General features: G+C 36.9%; 1 protein-coding gene across 3 annotated transcripts in view; it reads left to right on the forward strand.

Moving 5' to 3' along the window:
• Positions 1-20,406, forward strand: part of LOC105480138 (VPS8 subunit of CORVET complex) — a 246,721-nt gene that overhangs the window by 52,026 nt on the left and 174,289 nt on the right. For all 3 annotated transcript variants that reach the window (XR_011619950.1, XM_011738646.2, XM_071091396.1), the window contains exons 16-20: positions 3,582-3,656; positions 4,735-4,770; positions 5,653-5,743; positions 6,184-6,230; positions 7,447-7,536. Coding sequence is in view for 2 of the 3 variants with exons in the window: in XM_011738646.2 (XP_011736948.2) it covers positions 3,582-3,656; positions 4,735-4,770; positions 5,653-5,743; positions 6,184-6,230; positions 7,447-7,536 (339 nt within the window). In the remaining variant the exon portion in view is untranslated. The remainder of the gene's footprint in view (positions 1-3,581; positions 3,657-4,734; positions 4,771-5,652; positions 5,744-6,183; positions 6,231-7,446; positions 7,537-20,406) is intronic.

A 20,406-nucleotide genomic window follows, 5' to 3' on the forward strand; every position in this document is an offset into this window, starting at 1 on the left:
AGAAGGAGGACACAACAGAGTTATGGCCTTAGCATTAATTTTATTGTATCGTTAAGCAACTACAATAATGGCCTTAAGCAATTTCCACAGATAGTTTATAGTTCAATCAACTTGAATTGTGATCTCATGTTCCTAAACCACAAATCTTTAAGTAGGAAATTTAGACCATCGTGAGACTTCCTTGGATCATTTTTTGAAAAAAATAGTAATGATGGTAATATTTAATGAGTGACTATAGCATGATGTGTAGGCTTTGCTCAAATCTCCCTCATATTAAAACTTCAGAGCGTAAAATATATATGAAAGGGTCTTCCAGCCTCCCACTTTAAAAACCAAGAAAAGTCAGAATAAGAAATGATAGTGCAATATAATTCACTAAGTGATAATAATAATTACTGTTCCATACTTTATTTTCTTGTGTTTGAATGGTATTAAAAATACCAGTGGACTTTGAAATTGTACTTTTAGCCAAGATAGAGTTGTGGGGAATTAGATTTACTCTCCTGCTTGAAATAACCGAAGAAGGTGAAGGAGAAGGGAGGGGGAGGGGGAGGGGAAGGGGAAGGGAAGAAGAAGAAGAAAAGTAAACAGCAGTTCTTAAGACACTGGACATCTGTAATGACGGACAGCAATCTCTCACAAAATGGGGAACAAATGCTGTGAACTCTGTGATTGTCCTAGCTTCCAGCCTCCAGAGGGCATCTGGGCTGTGGAGGAACCCAATTGGAGCCTAGAAGACTCCATGAGTTGAGAAGACACAGCTGAGATTGCAGGAAGACAAAATTGGGTTGAGTTTGCAAGAGAGAGTACTGGAGAAAAGAGCACTATGAAAGAGTCCCCCTTGAGTGTTCATCAGACTCCTAATCAGCAAATGCATACAAGGAAGCTGCCCAAGGACCAGGAAAGAGCCATTTGAAAGGTTTAGAGGGAACCGTATCTAGTGCTTACACAGGGCTGGAAACAGTGCTTGTTACACCAGCCAGAATGGAAAGCTTCATGATTCACAGGACAGTGGGTAGAGACCTCACAGTCGTCTTGCCTCATTAGGACTAGAATAAATAGCGCACTGGTCCCAGCTAACACATCTTAAAAGTAAGACCAGAAAGGATCAAACTGTTTCCAAATCACTTATCTTCTAGAACAAAGCACAAGAATATTGGCTGGGCGCAGTGGCTCACGCCTGTAATCCCAACACTTTGGGAGACCGAGGTGGGTGGATCACAAGGTCAGGAGATGGAGACCATCCTGGCTAACACAGTGAAACCCAGTCTCTACTAAATATATAAAAAATTAGCTGGGCGAGGTGGCGGGCGCCTGTAGTCCCAGCTACTCTGTAGGCTGAGGCAGGAGAATGGTGTGAACCTGGGAGGTGGAGCTTGCAGGGAGCCGAGATCACCCCACTGCACTCAAGCCTGGGCGACAGCGAGACTCCGTCTCAAAAAAAAAAAAAAAAAAAAGGAATACAGAAAGATCCAGAAACCAACAAGTTAAAATTCACAATGTTTCTCATCCAATTAGAGATTACTAGGTATGCAAAGAAGAAAAACAACCTATAATGAGGAGAAAAATAAAAACTAACTCACACCTGACATAAATGTTAGCAGACAAAGACATAAAAGTTATTATAACTATACTCTTTAGTTAAAAAAGTTAAGTAGAGACATGGAAGATATTTAAAAAGATGCACATCAGACTTCTAGAGATGAAAACCAGTGCTAATAGATGAAAAAAAATGCACTGGATGGGATTAATGGCAGATTAGGCAACACAGAAAAAACGATTAATGAATTTGAAGATACAACAGAAATTATACAAAATGAAACACAGAAAAATAATTTTAAGAAATAGTATTAGTGAACTGTGAGAACACGTCAGATAGCCTAATGTACGTGTAGTTACAATCTCTAAAGGAAAGGAGAGAAGAAATTGGAAAAAATAATGGTCAAAAACTTTTCTAAAACTGTAGACACACACGTTTAAGAAGCTCAGTGAACCCAAGCACAACTAAAATAAACTGTATATGAATTGATCAAAATTAGTGATAAGGAGAAAAATTTTAAAGCAACCAGTGGGAAAAAAAGACACATTAAATGCAGAGGAGCAATAATTATGAGAACACATTTCTCATCAGATAGTCGGCAGTGATCTGTAAAGATTTAGAAGTGGACAATGAACACTTGGGGCACTGCTCAACATCATTAGGTATTAGGGATCAAATACCTAATCAAAATCAAATGAAATACTGCTTCACACCCACTGGGAAGTGGGAAGGCTATCATAAAAAAAAGAATAACAAGTGTTGGCAAGGATGTGGCGATATTGGAAGCCTCATAGATTGATGGTAGGAAACCAAAATGGTGCAAATGCTGTGGAAGATGGTTTGGCACTTTATTAAAAAGTTAAACATTGAGGCCGGGCATGGTGGCTCTTGCCTGTAATCCCAGCACTTTGGGAGGCCGAGGTGGGAGGATCACCTGAGGTCAGGAGTTCGAGACCAGCCTGGGCAACGTAGTGAAACCCTGTCTCTACTAAAAATACAAAAATCAGCTAGACTTGGTGGTAAGCACCTGTAATCCCAGCTACTCGGTAGGTGGAGGCAGGAGAATCGCTTGAACCTGGGAGGCAGAGGTTGCAGTGAGCTGAGATTGTGCCACTGCACTCCAGCCTGGGGTACAGAGTGAGACTCTATCTTAAAAAGAAAAAAAAAAGTTAAACATTGAATTACCAATCTGACCCAGAAGTTCTGCTCCTAAGTGTGTTTCCAAAAGAGTTGGAAATACATGCTTATATAAAAACTTGTATATGAACACACATAGTAGTATTGTTCTTCATAACTGAAGAGTGAAAACAATCTAAATATTCACTAACTGGTAAAGGGATGTACAAAATGTGGCATAGCCATTTAATAGAATACTCTTCCACAGTGAAAAGTATGACAACTGATACTTGGCTACAACATGGATGAACCTTAAAAATACTAAGTGAAAGAAGACATACAATAAGAGCACATTTTTGTTTAATTCTATTGATATAAAATGTCTAGAAAAGGTCAGTGTAATTTAGAGACAGATGTACATTAGTGGTTACCTGGGTTTGGAGGTGGGAATGGGATTGACTACAGATGGGTATAAGGATCTTTGCCGAGTGATGATAATGTTCTCAAAATGGGTTTTGATAATGGCTGAACAACTGTGAATTTACTAAAAAATCATTGAATTGTGTGGCTAATGAGTGAATTTTATGGTGTATGTTATATCTCAATACTGTTGTTTAACAAAAGCAATTGACCGTCTAAAACAAAAATAATGTGTTGTGAAGTTTATGATCTATAGAAGCAGTATATATAACAAAAATAGTACATAGCGCCGGGATGTAGGAGATGAAAGTACATCATTGCAAGGTTCTTACAGCATATGTCAAACATTATTTAAATGTAGACTGAGATAAATTACACATTGTAAACTATAATCACTAAAAAAGGCGTGTAACTAGTAAGTCATTAATAGTGACGAAATGTTAAAAAATACATTAAATACAAAGGAATTTTTTTAACCTTTTTTGTATGTATGTTTTTTTTCCAGGCTTTGGTTGGAGAGAAGGCTTGTTATCAATCCATCAGTAGCTATGGTGGTCAGATCTTTTATTTGGGGACAAAAGTAAGCTCTTTTACTCTGTGAGTTGGTATTTCTATGTATCGGGGTAGTTGAGGCTGAAGGAGATTGCTGGTAAAGAGGGCAGTATATTGCGAAGTGAATATTGATCAGCAATTATCCAAAATGGTTTGTGGTTAGGTAGTCATAATTTTTAGTTAATTATTTTTTTTTCCTCCACTTTTAGACATATTCTTTACTTTTGTTTAGGTGCTGGCTAATAGGATGCTTATTTTCTTGATTCAGAGTTGTGCTTTTGTAAGCGTCCTTCACATTTATGTTTTTATGATCAGACAGCTACCTAATCGTCGATATTTGTCATGTAATTAAGATGGCTTTTAGCTTAGATCAGCCTAGGATGCTGATTAAAATGCGTTGAGGTATTTGACTTAGAATAGAATTGTTGGAATAGGAACTTTTTGTATCTCAATTTATCTCAATTTGTTCCTGTGCTTTTTTAAAAATATGGAGAAACATTTCTTCATTATTAAAATTTAACCAAAATATTGCCAAGTCAGTAGAGGGAAATGAGCTTGGACTTTCCTTGCTTCTTGTCCATGGAATTAACTCCTTCTTGGACTGTAGGCCTTTAAATATTTGACTTACTCTTTAATGTGGGTTCTAGGCCAGATGCGTTGGCTCACACCTGTAATCCCAGCACTTTGGAAGGCCTCGGCGGGCAGATCACATGAGGCTGAGAGTTCAAGACCAGCCTGGCCAACATGGCAAAACCCTGTCTCTAGTAAAAATACAAAAATTAGCCAGTTGTGGTGACAGGCGCCTGTAATCTCAGCTACTCAAGAAGCTGAGGAATGAGAATCATTTGAACCCCGGAGAAGGAGGTTGCAGTGAGCCAAGATCCCGCTGCTGCACTCCAGCCTGGGCAACAGAGCGAGACTCTGTCCCAAAAAAAAGAAAAGCGTTCTTGAAGACGCATTAGTAAATTCTAAGATATACTTCTAACTGTATTATGAAATGTTTTACTTAAAGAGCTGTCAAGTGAGATGTGGGACTATGACGAATGTATCTCCCAAAGAAGTCTGTTAAGGGTGATCATTTTAATTTCCATCTCTTTACTTTTCAGTCTGTTTATGTGATGATGCTGAGGAGCTGGAGAGAGGTGAGTTCCAAGTAATTTCACATGTCAGAGTTACTGAATTGATAGCTTCTTAACATTTCTGTTTTGACTTTTCAGAAGATTATTTGGTAAGCTTCTTAATTTCAGAATGTACATGAAAACTATTATAGCTGTTAGGTACTTGATTTGCTAGAACTGACATTATAAGTTAGAATTAGGTTTGTCTACATATATTAGAAAATTCAAAATAATAGTGGCTTAAATAAGATTTCTGTGTCATGTAAAAGCAACCTGGAGCTAGGTGGTCCGCAACTGTTGTAGGAATTCCATAAGCTTAAGCGTGCTGTCCTGTTCCACCATGTTTGTCTTTGATGTTCTGGTCTCAGGGTCATTTTATAATTCAGTGTGGTTGCTAGAGCTCCAGCTGTTACCACATTTTAGGAAGGAAGAAAGAGAAAAATAAAGGATGTCTCCTACCTCTTAAGATGACATCCCAGAAATACCAGACAACACTTCCACTTGTCATTAGCCAGAGCTTAGTCACATTGTTCCCAGTGGCTACGAGGTAGTCTTAGAAATATCCTTCAGCTGCTATATTGCTGTCTCAAATAAACATGGGGTTTGTTACTACCAAGGAGGGAGAAATCAATGTTGTGATAAACAACTAGCCATTTCTTCTACAATGACATTCCAGCTATTACCCCTTTTCATATTTAGGCCCTGTGGCTGTCTATACTAGCCTATACAGTCACTATACTATCTAGTGCTTTAAGATATTTTTCTTTGAAATAAGATATTCACATAATTATTAAAATAATTTTTGCCACTAAGCAGCAACTTCTGGAAAGATTTGAGGTGGAATAGGAATTCTGACTGGTGACTGGTCGGACAAAGGGGTCTGATTTCTCTCATTTTTCCATTTAGAGAGTGGATCATCTCCTGAAACAAGATTGTCTTACAGAAGCCTTGGCTCTTGCGTGGTCTTTCCATGAAGGAAAAGCAAAAGCTGTAGTGGGTGAGTAGACAGAATTACAGTGTAGTAGACATGGTTCTCCTGGAGTAGAGGGAACGGATAGTACTAACCACTCACAGGACACTTTTAGCTGAGTGTTCAAGTGTTTATAAATTTATAAACAGGATGCTATTAAACCTTATAGATTTTCAGTTAAGAAGGTTAAGGTGACAAATAGAGGGTATAGAAATTAAAATGTCACTTTAAAAATTATTTTGTAAGGAAATTACTATTAGAACGAAAGAGAAGTACATTGATGTGCTATCTGGTCCAGTAGATTTGAGGTGTTCCTATTATGGTGTATTATCCAACATTTTGATACCTAAGGATTGTTACAATTATACCTGATGTTACACGTCTTATGAATATGAAACCAGACATAGTGTCACTACTAAAGATGTGGACTAACTTTTGTTTTTTTGTTGGATTTTCCTTCTCTGCAGGATTATCAGGGGATGCCAGTAAGCGAAAGGCTATTGTTGCAGACCGGGTGAGTGTTTTAATAGGGCCTTTACTAGAATGCAGTACAGATTTGCTTTTGGCATTTGCTCATATCTTTGGGCATGAGTAGGTAAATGGCTACAATCTAGGAGAGAGTGTATTAAACACACACACACACACACACACACACACTTGGGGTCAGGGGTTCAAGAGTAGCATGGGCAAAATAGCAAGACCTCATCTCTACAAAAAATAAAAAAATTAGCTAGGCATGGTAGTATGCACCTGTAGTCCTAGCTACTTGGGAGGCCGAGGCCAGAGGATCACTTGAGGCTAGGAGTTCAAGGCTACAGTTGAGCTATGATTGCGCCACTGCACTCCAGCCTGGGTGACAGAGTGAGACCTGTATCTAAAAAAAAAAAAAAAAAAAAAAAAAATTCCGGTTACAATTCTCTGTGTCATCTTGAATACTTTTAAAATTCTTTCTTAATCACCTTTTCTTTTTCCCTTGCTCACTCTTTTATGAAGGTAATAAAGTACATAGCCAAAAGCCAGCAGGAAGGAGGAGGAAGAAAACCTGAGAATCTGGATTATTTCTGAACCAAGTAATAGGCCAGAGAAAATTGACATTTGTCAGTTTTTATGAACTTATTAAGTAACTATGAGAAATACTGTATGTGCAATGTTTGTGTTGCCCAGAACCAGCAGAGAGGGTTAATGTTTTAATGTTATTATCAATTAGCATCAATATAATTGATGCTATTTAATACTGACTTTCCGTTCCTACTCCAGACTGGGCTGAATTAATTGACTATAGTATTTCTTCCCTTTTGTTGTGTAAATGCATTGGTAAAAATTATATTCCAGATTAATAGAAACATTTGTAGAAACATTTGTAGAAAACTTGGATAGAAGTCGGTCACTCCTTAGACTCCGAATGATTTGCTCATCTGTGCTCTTTAGGGAAACACCTAAGGCAGAGGATTACTGAAGAATTTGAATGTTTCATTTTCTGAGCAGTGTAGATACCACTGAGGTCTAGAACATAGAGATATTTCTTAAGAAAGATTAGCAAATTAGTACTAGCCCTGAGGCTGAAAGAAATGAGACTAGAGTTTTAAAAAGTTGGTAAATAAAGCCACTAACATTTTCAATTATAATTTTAATATAACATTCGAATTCTATATTATTTAGGAGGGCCACATAAATATTGAAAAACTTTAGAGATATATTTTAATGGCTATGCCAGGCTATTTTCCTTACAGATGGTAGAAATCCTATTCCATTATGCAGATCGAGCTCTGAAAAAGTGCCCAGACCAAGGAAAAATCCAAGTGATGGAGCAGCATTTTCAGGTACACGTTTGCATGTGCTTCTGGTAGACAGTGCTCTGGATAGGTCTAATACTGCTCTTTTATGTCACTTGAGAATGTGACTTTCATTTTTGGTTAAATATGTTTTTAGTATTCAAAACTTTATTGAAGGGCTTGTAGAACATTCTAAATGATTATATTTTTAAGTAATGGGTATAAATGAGTAAAACGTTGTGGAGTGTTACTTAGCACTTAGCTGCTTAGTGCTGTGTGGAAGGAAAGGATATACGTGTGAAGATCCTTTCCTGTAAACTGATACCTTATAGTGGCTGACATCTTGCTGGTGACTGATATTTATGTTAACTAGGTTATTTAGTACTGCCAGGGTTTAAATTTAGTTCTCCTAGGAGCACCTATAACTTAAGAATAATAGATCAATCACAAAAAATATATATATGATCTATAAAATATGCTAACGAAAGACCTTTAGTTTATCTTGGAACTTAATGAAAATGAAAGCCGAAGAACAATGTACAGACGTGTATAGTATTTATTATGCAGGTTTTTCTTTCTGCAGTGCTCTCCGGTTATATTCATTGCACATCTCTGTTCCCCATTCCTACTGCTCCTTTCCCTCTCCCTACCTCCTCTTTTAACAAATATTTGAGTGTCCAACACAGGGGTCAGCAGACTTTTTCTAAAAAGACTCAGATGGCAGAGTTTAGGCTTTACAGGCTACAGTGGTCTCTGTCACATCTTTTTCTTCCTTTTTTTGTTTTTTGATTTTTTAAGCAACTCCTTAAAATTGTAAAGTCCATTCTTAGCTGTGAACAATACAGAAACAGGCTTTGGGCAGGATTTGGCTAAAGTGTGTGTCCTGTGGTCTAATAAGTACTTGGTACTGGGCAATAGTGGGTGAAATTTACATGATCTTTACTCTCTTAAAGTTTGTAGTCTAGTCAAAATAATGTTTTTTTTTGGTTTACATTAATGGAAATATTTAGAAGAAATCTAGGGATTTTGAAGTTCTAAAGAGCAGGCACAGGTCCTATCTTTTTATATTCTATTTGATGCTTGTAACATTGGAAGACAAGAATAGATATGGCAGTTAAGAGTTGGCTGGTATCAGAGAAGCATTTGGCTTCCTGAACTGTACTGTTCAATGCCACGCTAGTGAGCTTCTGGTAGAGTAAGTGTTATTACTCTGTTTGGATGCTTATTAATCAGTAGAGAAGGAGAAATAAGCCTAGATAATAATTATAAAAATAAATAAGAAGACATATGGTAGAAAGAAAGCATTTGGGAACAAAACTGTTTGGAAACAATACCTTATATATAAATACTTGTGTATACCAACGCAGTATAGATAGAAAACTTAATATTTGTAACAAGAATATACCTATCAGCAATAGGTTGTAGGAACTCTGGCCATTGGAAGGTATATTTTGTTGAAAAAAATCATCTAGTAGAAAAAACTAGGAGGGGTGAATGGAATGAGTATGTGTGTGTGTGTGGAGAATATAGAAACCACCATGTCAGGGAAAACGTGGTAGAAAGCTTCTTTCTAAAAGACGAAAGGAACAAAGGTGATGTTCTGATGGAGAAATAGTAAAGAATCTCAGATACAGGAACTGTAGATGGTAGTTTCTGATGCAGACTGCAGAATGTACAGAGAAACAAATGTTAGTAGTAATGTGCCCTGTAACCATCTAGCTACCTGTTAGAAGTCTCATTCTTTTGGTAGGAATATTTGATAAAATTTTTGATTTATCAGTGATTTAGTCTCATAGGAGGTAAAGGAAACAATGGAGGCGGCTATTTCTCTGGATTTAATTTTTACTAATGATTGGGGAAGTAGAAGAGATAGACCCTTGAGAGAAGAATTATCACTTTATTTTAACAATCATAATAATGATAAAAAATATACATAGCATGAGTCCAGTATTTAGAAAGCAAATATCTCAGAAAAAAATACGGATATAATCACATGGCTACAGGCTCCAAAAAAAGAATGAGTTCGCAAGGAACAGGAAATTCTAAAATTTTGACCATTCAAGGAGAAAGTAATGTTGAAAGAAGGTTCTACCTGCAAATCACAGAACATCTATAAATATGGAGAAAGGCGTATAACTAAAGATACATACCAGAAGTATCATGAACTTGTAAGACTGTCAGAAAGGAGAATGATATGGCCCAGACTGTGCCTACCAAAATGCTGTGGAGTACAAAATAGGGATTTTTAGCAAAGATTTACTGAGCACATACGATGTGCCAGGTACTATGTAAAGTGTGTGACATGTATTTTTATTCTCACAACCACCCCAGGGAGTAGGTGTCGTTTTTAATCCCCATTTTATAGATGAGGAAACAGGCTTAGAGGAGTGAAGTGAAGTGAAGTTACAAGGTAATATTATAGTAAATGGTGGAGCCGGGACTCATATCCAGGTCTTTGTGACTTCAAAGCCCAGTTCTTAACTAATCATTGTATTATATTGTTATTTTAAGAGCAAGCACAGGGAGAAGATGAGTGAGAAGGGGTGATATTAATAAATGACCAAGAATGAGAATTACAGCAAGCATCTAAACTGTTTAATACTTAACTGTGTGGCTGGCACTGTTACAGACCCTTTATACATGTTTATTAACTCATTTAATTCTTACCATAACTCTGTAAGGTGGCTGCTGTTACTATTCACATTTGTAAATGACGCCAAGGCACAGACAGGTTAAATGATTTGTTCCAGGTCACAAAGCTAATAGAGAGCTAGGATTTGAATTCAAGCAGTGGGCTTCAGGGTTCACATCCTGACTGCCGCACTATACCATGGAACAGTGCTCCTCATTTTGACTCCATTTTCGTGACCACAGAGAATGGTTTTAAAGTGGAAAAGTCCAGATAAGTGTATTTAAAAACTGAAGCCTACCATATGTAATATGTAATATCATTATGATTGTTCACCTCTCAAGACCCAGTAGAATTATAATCCATGATACTGTTGAAACAATCTGGGCCAACATGAATAATTTGCAAGTAACTTTTCATTAGTTTTCAAATAAGGCATTCTTGATTAGTGTGGAGTGTATACAGGGAGATACAATTTATTCCATTCAGGAGGACAGTTTTCTTCTGGAAAACGTGACCTTCAGTGCATTAGGATGGGCGAAATGCATGCACTGTCAGCCAGTGCATGTTTGTTTTGTTTAATCATATTTAATCATAAAATAATTATATAGGTTGACTTTTAAAGTGGTTTTTTTTTGTTTGTTTGTTTGTTTTTTTAAGTCGAGTGGACTTTGGAGACTATCTGCTGACATCCCTGATGTGATTTGTGAATGTTTTCCTTGAATTCACCTCAAAACAACCATGTTAAACTCATATAATTACCTTTTTGAAAGGCATATAAAGATAATATATTCCTGGAATGCCTGTGATATAACATAATTGATTTCATTAAAGCATTTGCCTAATTTTTCCATTATCTTTGTGGCTGGAATAGATTAGTAAATAGCAAATAGATTTTCAACTAGATAAATATTTCTACCCAAAAATATTCTTTGCTGGCTTAGTATTAATTACATCTTAGGACTCTTTCATACCCAAGTTTTTATCATTGATTTGGGTGAAAATTTAGTGACTGGCCTGTCAAATCTAGGTAGTGTCAAGAACCAAAGTTCAAAGTGATTTTGACAAGAAAGTGCAATCAAAATCATCATAAGTTGAAATTTAATGAGGATTAACATCAAGACTTAGATTCATTAGATTCAAATAATCAAATTATGTGAGTACTGGATCGGGAAGATCTAGGTGGACAGGATTTTAGTTGACCGTAAACTTAGTATGAGCCAACTGTGTGTTAAGACACAGATACAGGAAAGTACTAGTACTACTGGGTTGCCTGTTTGAAATAAAACTGCTAAGTCATTTTGTAGGCTGCTGATAAACTCAGCCACATCCCACAACTGAGATGGTGGACGGTTTTAAAAACAACAGGTAAAAAAAATACTGGGTTGTTTAATCTGAGGAGAAAGTAAGTGGAGATATGCCCGCCTAGAGATGGTGGAAGCTGTCCTATGGGATTAGCCATATTGCTCCAGAGGGAAGGCCTAGTATATAGTGGGTAGAAATTAGGAGAAGATGTGTTTCAATTTAAAATGACCTACTCACGTTGTAACAGCTCTTGGATTTATGCACCTCTTATTACGGAATGTATTCAAATAAAGGCAAGGTGAGCAACTGATAGAAGTGTTTTTAAAACACTTTTTTTTTTTTTTTTTTTTTGCTCAGTAGGAAGGTCTTAGATTCTCTCTCAGTCTCAAGAAGCTATTATTGGAGACATAAGTAACCTCTAGCAGAGTTAGTTGAAATTCCTATTAAGACTGATTTCTGTCACAGTCAAAATACTGAGAATTTGTGTTTTACCAGCAGGTGGCACCTCCTGCCTGCTGCCTTAATTTTAATCTTTACCCTTGGTGAGGAGCCTCACCCTTTCCTTAGAGTCAGAATATGTAAGGCTATTCACTATTTTTGCTTTTCTCCAAAGATCAATATTTGTCCTGTCTTAGTTATAGAAAATAACTTTTGGATCTTGTCACATTTTGGACAGATTGTGGCTTTTATTTAAGAAGAGATTTAAACCTATAATTATAATTTATTTTGTATCATAACTATTATAGTAGGATAAAAAGGAATTAAAGTATTTCTGTCTCATACATCTTGAGACTTGCCTTTTCTTCTGGCTTTCCTCATATGCATTTATATATGTTCAAGTGTTTCCCACCCTAAAACTAAGTCAAGCAGCAAACAAATTCTTTTTTTGCCCCACACCGTCTCTAATATCCTGTGCTTTCTTGTTCATCCGTTTTTTATAGAGCCAGACATCTTACAAGAGTTGTCTCTGGCCAGGGATGATGGCTCATGCCTGTAATCCCAGCAATTTGGGAGGCCGAGGTCGGTAGATCACTTGAGCTCAGGAGTTCAAGACAGCCTTGGCAACATAGCAAAACCTTGTCTCTACACACACACACAAAATTAGCTGGGAGTGGTGGTGCACAGCTATAGTCCCAGCTACTCTGGAGGCTGGGTGGGAGGTTTGCTTGAGCCTGGGAGGCCGAGGCTGCAGTGAGCCAAGATCACAGCACTGCACTCCAACCTGGGTGACAGAGCAAGACCTTGTCTCCAAAAAAAAAAAAAAAAAAGAGAGTTGTCTCCATTTCCTCATCTCCTTCTCTTTCCTTAACCTATTCCATGTCTGTAAATTCTGTGGACCCTTTTATTTTTCATCTTACTGGTCCTTAGCAGCATTTAGCACATGAAGACTTCTTGAAATCTTCATGTGCTTCCCTGATACCATGCATTCCAGTTTTTTCTCTCCCTCTCCGACTGCTTATTGATTTTCTTTGTTTGTTCTTCTTCCTTTTCTTTACTTAACCAAGAAATGTTAGGATTCTTCACAATACCCTTGTCTTCTATTTTTATTACAATGTTTGTCAAGATGTCTGTGTACCATTTACTTCAAAAATCATTTGAAGATGTTTGTTAAAAATACTTTTTATTTCCCAGGCCTACTGAATCACTCTCTGGGGTTGGTGACCAGGATTTGTAGTCAGCTCTCAAGATGTCCCTTAAGCACACCAAAGTTGATGAATCACTGCTTTCCATTCTTCCCTAGGTGATACAGGCACATGACTCTCTTAACCAGTGTTAACATCAAAGTTGACAAATCACTGCTTTCCATTCTTCCCTAGGTGACATAGGCACATGACTGTCTAACTGGTGTTAGCAACCTAGATTGCTCTTCTGAATTCTGAGATCTATAGAGTAAGGTGCCCATTTACATTTTCGCTTGGATGTTTTGTAGGTACCTCAGACTCAATAACTGTTTCCTCACAAAGCCTTTTCTGAGGATTCCTGTGTTAGTGAGTGGATCCACCATGCACCTAACGCAAATTAGGTGATTCTTGTCCTTTACTTGTTCCTGGCTATTCTGCCTCCTGACAGTTTCTCTCATCTGTTTCCACCATGTCCTTGTACACATTCTTACTGTACTTCATTTCATTTTCTACACAGCAGCCAAGGAGAAATGTATATCAAATCTAGATATGATGCTTCCCTAATTTTAAAATATTTCAAGGACTTCCTGTTGTTTCTGAGGTAGAGACTCAATTTCCTACTATTTTCTAAGGCTCTGCATAGTCTACTCTTGCCTAACTGCCCCCAATTCTCTGTATTCCTGTTATACTAGAGTTCTTTTCAGTGTCTTAATGTCCCTGTTCTCTCATAACCCAGAGCCTTTGTCCACAGTGTTCTCTCTTCATAAAAAATCCTTTCTCATTTCTTTGTAGCTCAACTAGCTCCTGTTTATTTTCACATCTCAGTGTAATTGTCCCCCAGATTAACTCAGATCCATTTCTTTCTAAAATACTATTCACTGAAGTCACTCATTCAATGTCAGTTTTATGTTTAGGGACCTGTGTAAGTTTAGGAACATGTCTGATTTTTGTCATTGCCATATTCCCAGCATCTGGTTTAGTGTCCTTGATAAATAGTTGCTGAGGAAAACTTAAAATATAGAAATAGATTTGGCTTTAACTAATACTCTGTTTTACCTACTGTTTTAAATGTTCAAAATTGATAAAGACCTGTTTTCTTTAAGAAGCCAGATTGAAAGTGTTAATTTGGATGGTTTTGCCTTAATTGAGTTAGGAACAGTTAGTGGCAGGCATAAAGATTGTGTGTATTTTGTTTTTTTTTTAAATTAAATTTGTAATTTTGTGATATTTGTAGATTCATATTCAGTTGCAAGAAATAATGCAAAGAGATCCCATACCCTTAAACCATTTTTCCCCAATAAGAGAACGTCTCACAAAACTATGGTACAGTCACATAACCAGGATATTGATATTGATAAGGTAAAGATACAGAACATTTCCATCACCGCATGGATCCCTCATTTTACCCTTTTATAGCCACACCTACTTCTCTCCTGCTCCCACCCCCTCCTTAACCTCTGATTCCCAGTAGTCTGTTCCTCATCTCTATAAATTATAATTTCAATAATGCTATATAGATGGAATCATAGAGTGTGTAACCTTTTGGGACTGACTCTTTAAACTCAGCATAATAATTCCTTAGTGATTCTCCCAGGTTGTTGCTTGTATCAATAGTTGGTTGCATTTTATTGCTGGGTAGTATTCCATAGTATGGATGAGCCACAGTTTGATTAACAATTTTACCCATGAAGAACATCTGGGTTGTTTCCAGTTTGGGGCTATTAAAAATAAAGTGGCTGTAAACATTTCTGTATAGGTTTCTGTGTGAACATGTCTTTTCTCTAGGAGAAATGTCCAGGTTTACAATTGTTGGATCATATGATAGTTGAATGTTTAATTTTTAAAGAAACTGCCAAATAGTTTTCCAGAATGCTGGTACCATTTTGCATTCCCCGCAGCAATGTGTGAGTGATCCAGTTTCTAATCCACATCCAGCATTTGGTGAAGTCACTGTTTTATTTTAGCTATTCTGATAGGTGCATAATGGTATCTCATTGTGGCTGTAATTTGCGTTTCCCTAATGAATAATGATGTTAAACATCTTTTCATGTGTTTATTTGCCACTTGTATATCTTCTTTTGTGAAATGTTTCTGTGGGTTTTGTCTCTCTTCTAACTGGATTGTTTCTCATTATACTGTTGACTTTATAGGGTTTTAATATAGTCAAGGCACTAGTCCTTTATTGGACATAATTCTCCTAGTTTGTAGCTTTCTTTTCATCCCTCTTAACAGGATCTTTTGCAAACCAAAGGTTTTAATTTTGATGAAGTCCAGTTTATCAGCTTTTCCTTGTATAGATTGTGCTTTTGAAATCAAGTCTCAGAACTCTTTGCCTAGCCTAAGGTCCTGAAGATTTTCTCCTGTTTTTTTCTGGAAGTTTTACAGTTTTGTGTGTAACTTAAATGTGTGATCTATTTTGAGTTAATTTTTACATAAGGTATGAGACTGAGGTCGAAGTTCCTTTTCGTGTGTGTATAGATACCTAATTGCTCCAGCATTATTTGTTGCAAAAGCAATCTTTCCTTCTTTCCTCCACTCAGTTGCTTTACCAGCTTTGTCAAAAATCAGCTGGGCTTATATGGTGAATCTAATTCTAGGTTCTCTATTTTGTTCCGTTGATCTATGTGCCTATCCCACTGCCAGTACCACATAGTCTTGATAACTGTAGCTGTGTAAGTCTTGAAATTGGGTAGACTGATTCTTCCTCTTTTATGAAAATTGTTTCAACTATTCCAATTTCTTTGCCTCTCCATATAAATTTTAGAATAATCTTGTCTATATCTCTAAAAAATCTTGTGGCTATTTTGATATAAATTATATTAAACATATCAGTTTGAGGAGAATTGATTTTTTTACTATGCTGAGTCTTCTAGTTTTCCCATTTATTTCCTTTTTTTTTTTTTGTAGTTTTTAGTATACAGGTGCTATACATGGATTTTTAGATTTACACCGAATATTTCTTTTTTCCTTAGCAGTTTTAAATGGTATGGAATTTCTGATTTTGGTATTCATATGTTCAGTAATGGCGTATAGAATGTTTATCTTACATTCTGCAATCTTGTAGAACTCATTTATTCTAGAATGCTTTTTGTAGATTCCTTGGGATATTCTATGTGGACAATCATGTCATCTGCCAACAGAGACAGTTTTATTTTTTCCTCCCCAATCTGTGTACTATTTTTTTCCTTTTCTTGCCTATCGCATAGGCTAAAACTTCAGCATTGTATTGAAGAGAGGTGAGAGCAGACATCCTTGCCTTGTTCCCAGTCTTAGAGTAAAAACATTCAGTTTCTCACCATGAAGTATAATACTAGCTGTAGGTTTTTTGTAGTTACCTTTTATCAAGTTGAGGAAGTTCCCCTCTATTACGGTTTTTCTAAGAGGGTTTTCATGAATGGATATTGAATTTTGTCAGTTGCTTTTTCTATGTACTTAATATGATTATGTGATTTTTTTTTTCTTTAGGCTATTGATATGGTATATTATAATGATTGGTTTTTGAATATTGAACCAGTCTTGCATCCTGGAATAAACCTCACTTGGTCATGAGGTATAATTCCTTTTATGTAATTGTGAATTATTATTCCTAATATTTTGTTACGGACTTTTGCATCTTTATTTATGAAGAATATTGGTCTGTAGTTTTTTTGTAATGGCTTTTCAGGTTTTTGTATCAGGGTGATACTAACTTAACAAAATGAATTGAGAAATATTTGCTCCTCTTCTATTTTGTGGAAGGGATTATATAGGATTTGTTTTCATACTTTTTAAATGTTTGGTAGAGGCCGGGCGCGGTGGCTTAAGCCTGTAATCCCAGCACTTTAGGAGGCCGAGACGAGCGGATCACAAGGTCAGGAGATCGAGACCATCTTGGCTAACACGGTGAAACCCTGTCTCTACTAAAAAATCCAAAAAAACTAGCCGGGCGAGGTGGCGGGTGCCTGTAGTCCCAGCTACTCGGGAGGCTGAGGCAGGAGAATGGCGTGAACCCGGGAGGTGGAGCTTGCAGTGAGCTGAGATCTGGCCACTGCACTCCAGCCTGGGCGACAGAGCGAGACTCCATCTCAAAAAAAAAAAAAAAAAAAAAAAAGTTTGGTAGAATTCTCTGGTGAAACCATCTAAACATGGAGATTTACTTTTGGAGGATTTTAAGTTATGAATTCAGTTTCCTTAATAATTATAGGGGTATTCAAATGAGCAATTTCATGTTAAGTGAGTTTTGATAGTTGTGTTTTTTGAGAAATTGGTGCACTTCATGTAAATTGTCAAATTTATGTGTGTAGAATTTTCGTAGTGTTCCCTTATTATCCTTTTGATGTCTTCAATGTCTATAATGATATCCTCTGCTTCATTCCTGATGTTTTCTCTTACTCTTTGTCAGTCTCGCTAGAAGTTTGTCAGTTTTAATCAGGAAGCTAAAACACCTTAACTAAAGACACCAGTTATATCCAAATTGCTAAACACAGTACCTATTTTTCAGATCTTGTTCATTGTCAGTTCTGTATTAAACAGCAATGATTAGTTCTTCCTTCTTGAAAGTCTATATCCTGTAGATATCTGTGACTGTGTGCCCTTCTGATTTTAAACCTCAGTGACTCTTCTTGAATCAGTTTGTTTCTATCCTCTGACCATTTCATAAATACTGGTCTTCCTCAAGATTTAGTCCATTGTTGACTGCTTTTCATCTCGCTCTGTTGTCCTTGGACAATTTTATTTCTATTCACTGCTTCCTCTGATAACTTAGATATCTGTAATTCTAACCCAGATGTTTCAGATTACTGTATTCAATTTCTTGTTAATCAACATCAAAGTAAAGGTGTTCCTCAAATCTGCTGTGGACCAGATTGTACTTACCTTCTTCCTTCTAACACCTCTTCCCACATTTCTTATGTCATTTTGTGACCTCTTCATTCAACCATCACTTAAACCAGAAACCTAGGAATTATAGACTCCTCTCAATGCCTTCCAAACCATGATCAATCTGTCACCAAACCCTATAGTTATAAATAATTTTGTCCACTGTTCTTTATACCTGCTGTCAGTGCCCTAGTTTAGTCCACCGTTTTTTTCTTTGATGACTGTAACACTTGGTTTCCAGTGTTGGATTTTTCAGATGCTCCCACCATGCAGCCACTATAGTGATCTGTCTAAGTGTATGAATCTGATTCACACTCCATTAAACCCTATAGTATATCCAAAGTACTTAGTACCGGGCCAGGCACTTAATTCCTTATTTTATGCCCTTAATTATTTTAAGTATACTTTAAAAATAGTTTCTACCTGATAATTATATTATTTGAAGTTTTGGGGGTATACTACTGCCCTTTATAGTTCCTCCAGACATTCATGTATGGTGTATGGTGCATTATTTAACGAAGTGTTTTCAAGTTTTTTATTTTGAGCACGTCTTCAATAGGACTTTATCAGTAGTTATTTTGCCTGGGTTTAGGGTGATCTCTGGGGAGTTTTTTAACTTGCTTCTTTCAAGTATCTGAGGAGTATCCTTTTTCAGGATCACTTTTTTTTTTTTTTTTAATACTTTAAGGTCTAGGGTATATGTGCACAATGTGCATGTTTGTTACATAGGTATATATGTGCCATGTTGGTTTGCTGTACCCATAAACTCTCCATTTACATTAGATATTTCTCCCAGTGCTATCCCTCCCCCAGCCCCCCACCCCCTGTCAGGCCCCGGTGTGTGATGTTCCCCGCCCTGTGTCCAAGTGTTCTCATTGTTCAGTTCCCACCTATGAGTGAGAACATGCAGTGTTTGGTTTTCTGTCCTTGTGATAGTTTGCTGAGAATGATGGTTTCCAGCTTCATCCATATCCCTGCAAAGGACATGAACTCATCCTTTTTTATGGCTGCATAGTATTTTCAGGATCACTTTTTATGTGAACCTCTTGGCTCAGTTGTTCTCATACTGAGGCGATGGTATAAATTCAAATCCCAGCTCTACCTGAAGACAGGGTCTTGATTACAGATTCTTGGTGAGTATAAATTTACCCCCTCTGAGCCCAGGCTGAGACAGACAAACTTCCTTGTCATCTTCCTATGCCAACAGGCAGATTTTTTTTTTTTTCTAATTTCCTTTCATTGAGGATGCGGCTTTTCAAGAATCCCAGTTTTAGGCAGGTCCTCTGCTTCAGTTCCCTCTGTTAAAAGGGTTTAAGGCCTCAGCTTCTTTCTGGCATTAAAACCCAAGCTCTTCTGCAACCAACAAACCTACAGGATAGGATCAATAACAGCTCAGAACTTACTGCTTTGGTTTTCAGTTCCCTTTTCACTTTTAGACCTGGCTATTGCCCTTACTATCTTAGGAGCTCAGCTGTGTATTTTAAAGGTTGTTTATTTTCTCTAGCATTTCTAGGGAAGTCCTCCTGCCACCAACTCCCCGTTACCTAGCCCACTGTATTCTCATTCAGGGTTGAGATTTGCTATGGCTCTTAACACTTTTTACATCTATAATTTTACCTCCTATTTTCGAAGAATCAAATCTACATGTAGTCATGAGTAATATTCGTAAGTAAAGGAAGCAGGATGGGTCAGGGATAGCCCTATAATCCTTTCAGGATTGTAGGTCCTTCTTTAGTCACCTCTCTCTCAAATAATAAGAGTTCCTTAGGTTTGACCTTTTTATCAGACAGGTGTTAGTATGTGGAGCTCTTTTTCACATAGTGCTTTCTCCCTCCTGATGAGATTTCTGTCCAGAACATAACCCTTCCAGGATTTTTAAAAGGAAACCATTTCCCTGTAGCCAGCAGAAAAGGAAAGAATACTGCTGAAGTTTGATGCTTGGTTACTTGACAATTTCTAGTCATAATAAGCTACTGTTTCTCCCTCAGACTCTTTCCATTGAAAAGGGTCAAAATTGTGGGTTGTCATTTACTTGATATGAGTCTGTACATGATGAATTTAAAGCAATAAAAATATTGTGAAACTGAGACGTTAAATCAACGTTAAAATAGCAGGTTTGGAGGATTGTGACAAAATATGGGTGACCTTAATCACCTGAGCCACCAGCAGGACCAACTGTATCCCATTATCAATTTGATTTATTTTCTTCTGGTTTCCTTTTTTTTTTGTGAGTTTTCTTTACAGATCTGTGAGACAAATACATATTTTCACCTAGTATTTGTTTTAATGATATTGTAAACTCTTGATAAGCTTGTAAGATATATGTAGTATTTTACTTAAATAATAAAATTTACTTAACTATTTTCCCATGTTGTTGAATGTAATTCATGTTTCTTTTTTTCTTTCCCATTTCCCCTTCCCCTCCTTCTCCTGCTCCCTCTGTTAGAAAGATGCAGTGAACACCTTAATGCATTAAAATAAGTTTTATTCTTAAACATATTTAGG

This window comes from Macaca nemestrina, chromosome 2 (genome assembly GCF_043159975.1).
Source record: "Macaca nemestrina isolate mMacNem1 chromosome 2, mMacNem.hap1, whole genome shotgun sequence".
Taxonomy (NCBI): domain Eukaryota; kingdom Metazoa; phylum Chordata; class Mammalia; order Primates; family Cercopithecidae; genus Macaca; species Macaca nemestrina.